At 63.6% G+C, this 4,990-nt stretch overlaps 1 protein-coding gene across 1 annotated transcript in view; it reads left to right on the top strand.

Moving 5' to 3' along the window:
• Positions 1–1,182: 1,182 nt before the first annotated feature.
• The window catches only part of GPC1 (glypican 1), a 7,816-nt gene continuing 4,008 nt past the window's right edge, over positions 1,183–4,990 (top strand). The window contains exons 1-2 of the mRNA XM_007941488.2: positions 1,183–1,204; positions 1,958–2,121. Coding sequence (XP_007939679.2) covers positions 1,183–1,204; positions 1,958–2,121 — 186 coding nt within the window. The remainder of the gene's footprint in view (positions 1,205–1,957; positions 2,122–4,990) is intronic.

Below are 4,990 nucleotides of genomic sequence, written 5' to 3'. Positions count from 1 at the left end.
GGGATGGTCTCCACCCCGGACACCACCCACCCCGGCCCTGGGCCTGAGATGCTGGGTCCACCGGGCTCCTTAGGGTTCATGCAGGCTCTGATCCCTCCTGAGTCCTGGATGCCCTCCCCCACCCAAGATGGCTGCAGGCTGGGAAAGGCTTCCTGGACCCCTAGGCCTGGGGCATGGGGGGCCAGCCCCAGGCCATCCGTCCACACCTTTGGATTTCTGGGTCCCCTCAGGCCTACACTGCCAACCCCGTTGCAGACCCTCAGATTAACCTGGTCGGGATGCTGTCTGCTTCCACCCTTCCTGGGGTCTGCCCACCCCTCTCCTGCCCTGGCCGCCTCCACCTTGGGGGCCCTGAGGCTGGGGTGCTAGGGCGTCTAGCCTCCCTGGCTGTCATGGTGGACCTGCAGGGGGCGGACTGGGGGCCTCAGCCCTCACCTGGGGGCCTCACACCAGCTTCCCTTCCGAGAAATGTTTCTGAATCCATGCTGCCCCCTCCCTCCCTGGGCCACAGCCCCTCTTGGGGCTCCTCCCCCACCTCTCCACTGTCCCCAGTCCAGGCTTGGAGGCAGGAGGTGTGGCCCATGAGGAAGTCTGAGGACCATGAGGGGGACAGCCTCGGCCACACGGCAGGGCCGGACAGCCCCACGGGGAGCAGGTCCAGGCGGGATGAAGGGTTGAGTCAGGTGGCCTCTGCACCTCACTTTGTAACTTGGAAGAGAACCCTACCCCCGTGTCCTGTTTCCTTGTCTATCAGATGGGACCCTGGCACCCATCACCACACTGCTTTTCTGAAAATGATATCCACACCCCTAGGTCCTTGCAGAGTCACCTCCCACACAGGGTGCCCCTCTGTGTGTCCAAGTAGACCTGCTCCGGAGCTGAGACCCTTCGGAAGCAGACAGACAGGTTTTTCCTGAGGTCCTCTGTGGGGGTTTGAACTGCCAACGTGTTGGCAAGTCATCAAGCGCTCAGCTGCGTGTCTGTGACACCCCGCACATGTTAAATGTGGGGTGTGCCTGACTGTACGCTGCCTGCGGCCAGGCCCTTGGATGGCCTTCAGCGACCTCCACCGAGCAGCCCTGGGTGTGCTCTTGGGGCGGGTTCGTCCTCTCGCTCTTCTCGTTCCTGTGTTGGCCGTCCCATGTGCGATGGAGCGGCACTGCACAGTGCTTTGAGGCAGCGATGGGACGCTGCCGCAGGAGATGTGACGGCTCAGCTGATGATACGGTGGCATTAAGGGCAGAGAAGGGGGACCCCCGCTGAAGGGCGCACACGCCCATGTCCCAGCACGGGGTGTCCTGCTGGAGGAGGGGCTTGGGAGTCAGGATCGGGTGCCCCCTGAGGACAGCCCACCACTTGTCCAGGATGTACCTGGCCCCCTTGGACTCGTGCCGGGGTCCTGTCCTGACCCTGCAGGCCGTGCCTGGGGGACAGTTGCCCCTAGCCAGCCCAGAACCACGCTCCCTGACCCCCTCCTTTCCATAGCAGGCTCCCCAGCTTTGAGCCAGGACTCCCCTGGGCCTTCTGTGTTGGGCACAGTGGACACTGGCAGGAGGCCCCTGGGTGGAAGAGAGGCCCTGAGCCGTCCTGGCCCCTCGAGGACTCTCCTCTTCCCACCCTGTCCTCGGGGACGGGCCTGGACGAGGGGTGCCTGTCAGCCTGGTGCCTCGTCTTCAACCCTTCCCACACAGGAGCCGGGTTACAGGCGGGACCCTCCTCGGGGGTGTAGGGGCAGCAGGGGGCAGGTGCTGGGCTCAGCCGCCCGCTGTGCAGGGGTCCCCTGCCTGACATTCCGTGAAGTGTACCCTGCCCTGGGCCTGGGGCCTGCCTCTTTTCTGCCTGAACTGGGACCCTCCAGCCAGTGGCTGCCTGAACCGGGCCCCGTGCAGTCCTGGGTCCACGTCCAGCTCCCCCTGCCCCGCCCGTGCCCCCCCTCACAGTGTCGCTACCCCCGCAGGTGAACATCTTCGGATCTGCCCCCAGGGCTACACATGCTGCACCAGCGAGATGGAGGAGAACCTAGCCAACCGCAGCCGAGCCGAGCTGGAGGCCGGGCTCAGTGACGGCACCCACGCCCTGCAGGCCATGCTCACTGCGCAGCTGCGAGGCTTTGATGGTGAGCCTGGGGTCCCACGGGCAGGGCCCCAGAGGAAGGCGGTGTGGGCGCAGGAGCTTGGGGTCACAGGCCGAGGACTGGGCTGAGCAGGGCGTGCTCTGGGGCGGGGGCTGGGTTAGAGGTTCCCCCTGAGATCTGGGGGTCCACTTAAAGAAGGCCCTGAACAGAGGTACACAAGGCCTGGAATACCCTGCGGGCTGTGGGTCCGCTCCTGGCCCACGTGCGTGTGTGGGGAGGGCGAGCCCACCGCGGCTGCCAGCCCCTCAGTGGGGACCTCTGCCCTCTGCTGCCACAGCAGTGCCCCGAGCACCTGCTGTGGGACGGGCCCTGTGCTGGGACCCTGGCTGGTCCAGCCTCCTGTACAGACATGCTCACAAGCAGCAAGGCTTGTCCCCAGTTGCACGTAGAGCCAGGGAGCCTGGGGGAGGGCTGGCCAGAGTCGGGGGCCGGGCTCCACAGTACAGCCTCAAGAAAACAGGGCAGAGGGGCAGAACCCCAAGAAGGGGCCTCCACTCTAAGCTCGGACGTGGCACTCAGTGAGGGGCTCGTGCTGCGGAGGGTGGAGGGAGCGGGGGCCAGGAGCATGAGCAGGGAGAGGAAGGAGAGCCGAGGGCTGCTCAAGTGTGGCCTGGGGTCCTTAAGTCATGCACGAGGCTCTGTCAGCAAGTGAGCAGGGGATGGGATTTGCCGGAGCGGGGAGGTGGGCCGGAGCAGGCGGGTGGTGCCGGCCAGGTGTGCACGGGGCTCCGGGTGGAGAGAGGGGCAGGGCTTGGATTGTCAGCTCCGCGCGTCCCCAGCAAGCCTGCCGTCTACACGCGTCCACAGCAAGCCTACCGTGGGCCGCTTCTTCCTTCACGTGGCCCCGTCCTGAGCCTGAGCCCTGGCCGGCAGGACGAGCCCCTGCCCCGGATCCCCGGCCAAAGCCGGCCTGGCCCTGCCCCCTTCCCTCCTTTTTCATTTTGTTTTATTTTATTGTGGTTTGGGTGGAAGTTGGTGCAGCACATTCGTTTTCCACTCAGCGATTTGCGTACATTTTATTTTGCGATGATGGTTGCTGTCCCCTTAATGTGACAGCCCTCCTCCCGCTTCCTCCCCGAGTCGCTGGCTCCACTTGTCCTTCCTCCCTGCCCCTCCCTGCCTTCGAGGCTTGTTTTGGGGCAGATGCCGTCCTTCTGGTCTCCTGCACGTCCCTCATGCTGTTACTGTTCACTGTAGGCCTGTCTGTCGTTGGCTGCAGGGTGCTCCCTAGGGGTGGGTTCAGTCCCGGGTTTGAAGGGTGTCTGAGGGCCACAGGCTGAGGCTCCCGCCAGCCTCCGGCGAACGAGGACATCTGGTCTGCCGTGTGATTTGGGATGCTGTGCTTCATGTCTTGCCCTCTCTGCCCGGGGCCCCCTGTTGTGCTCCTGTCAGAGCAGTCGGCAGGGGAGCCGGGCACCGTCCGGTCCTCCTGGTCCCAGGGTCATGGAGGCCGGGGGTCACGTGCCGTTAGAACTTTAAACTCGTTGGCTGGCGTCTTGGAGTGGCTTCACTCTTCTTTCCTCCAGCTGGGGAGAGACCAACAGTTGTACCTTAGATGGTTAAGACCCCAGTCACTGCTCACCCACCACTGGAGAATATAGAGCATTGTCATTGTGAACTGCTACGCCAGTCAACTTGGCTGTCGCCCAAGACTGTGGTCCTGGGCCCAGTGACTCCGTCCTGCAAGGTGTCTGGTTCCGGCTAAGAGGTGTTCACAGCTTCGCCCTGTGTGCTGCACTGTGTATTTGGATATATTTACAGCACACGAAAAAGAAAAAACTCACTGCCATCGAGCCAATTCCGACTCATAACGACCCCATCGGGTTTCTGAGGCAGTAATCTTTACGGAAGTAGATTGCCCAGTCTTCTTCCCCAGAGCATTGGTGGGTTTGAACCGCCAACCTTCTGGCTAGCAGTCAAATGCCCGAGGCACTGTGTCCCGAGAGCCGCACTTACATCACGTACAACTGTGTCCGTAGAAGCATCCTAGGCAGTCCTCCCTGTCGGGGTGTCGTTTTGTGCACCTGCCACACCTGTTGAGCTTGCATGTCCGCCTGTGTACCTGGTCATGGCGGCAGTCTTGGTGGCACCGCTGCCCCCAGACTCCACACACTTGTCACCTCCTGGTGCTGGGATAAGATGCCCCCCTGGCCTTCTGCCCAAAGCAGCGGGGCCCCCCAAGGTTCCTAGGGAGGCACGAGTCCACCCCAGGGTGACAGGCAGCCAGACCTGGGAGCCACCTTGGCCACCATGTGGCTGCCAGGCCCCTGTGGGCTCAGCAGCCCTGTCTCTGCTCATCTGATGAAAACGCTCAGAGCAAGACCTCCCTGTGAGCCTGGGGGTCAGCTACCAGCAGCCCCTCCAGGACCTGCTCCTGGCCAGCTGGCTCTGAGGGCAGCACTGAGGGCCTGGGAGGTGCATCATCCGACCCCTGCAGCCTGCAGAGCTGCAGCCCAGGGGCTGGACCCAAGAGGTGGCGCACCCCCAGGTTGGAGCACGGGCTGGTGGTGTGAGGCACCAGACAGCTGGGCTGTGGCCGCTTGGATTCAAGGTCTCAGGGCAGGGAAGGCTTCCCGGATTGGCTTCAAGTGACCCAAGGATGTGGTTTAAAACACAAGCCCTTGCCGTCCAGATGCCGCTGACTCCGACCCATGTCGGAGTGACGTGTGCCTGCGGGGTCGCCGGTGCTGGATTGCTCAGGAGATTCCCAGGCCTTTCTCCCACGGTGCTCCCGAGATAGCAGCCAGGGCGTTGAGCGCTTGCGGCACCCAGGCGCTCCTGAGGATGCAGTGGGGGGTTGGAATTCTCAGCAGCTCCTCCTGGAGGAGCCCCCTGAATCTCGCCCCGCCCCCTCCC

The sequence above is a fragment of the Orycteropus afer genome, unplaced genomic scaffold (assembly GCF_000298275.1).
Source record: "Orycteropus afer afer isolate SDZICR_OR568_19922 unplaced genomic scaffold, OryAfe1.0 scaffold00006, whole genome shotgun sequence".
Taxonomy (NCBI): domain Eukaryota; kingdom Metazoa; phylum Chordata; class Mammalia; order Tubulidentata; family Orycteropodidae; genus Orycteropus; species Orycteropus afer.
The sequence above is the reverse complement of the archived record's forward strand: the minus strand, read 5'-3'. Positions and strand labels throughout refer to the sequence as shown.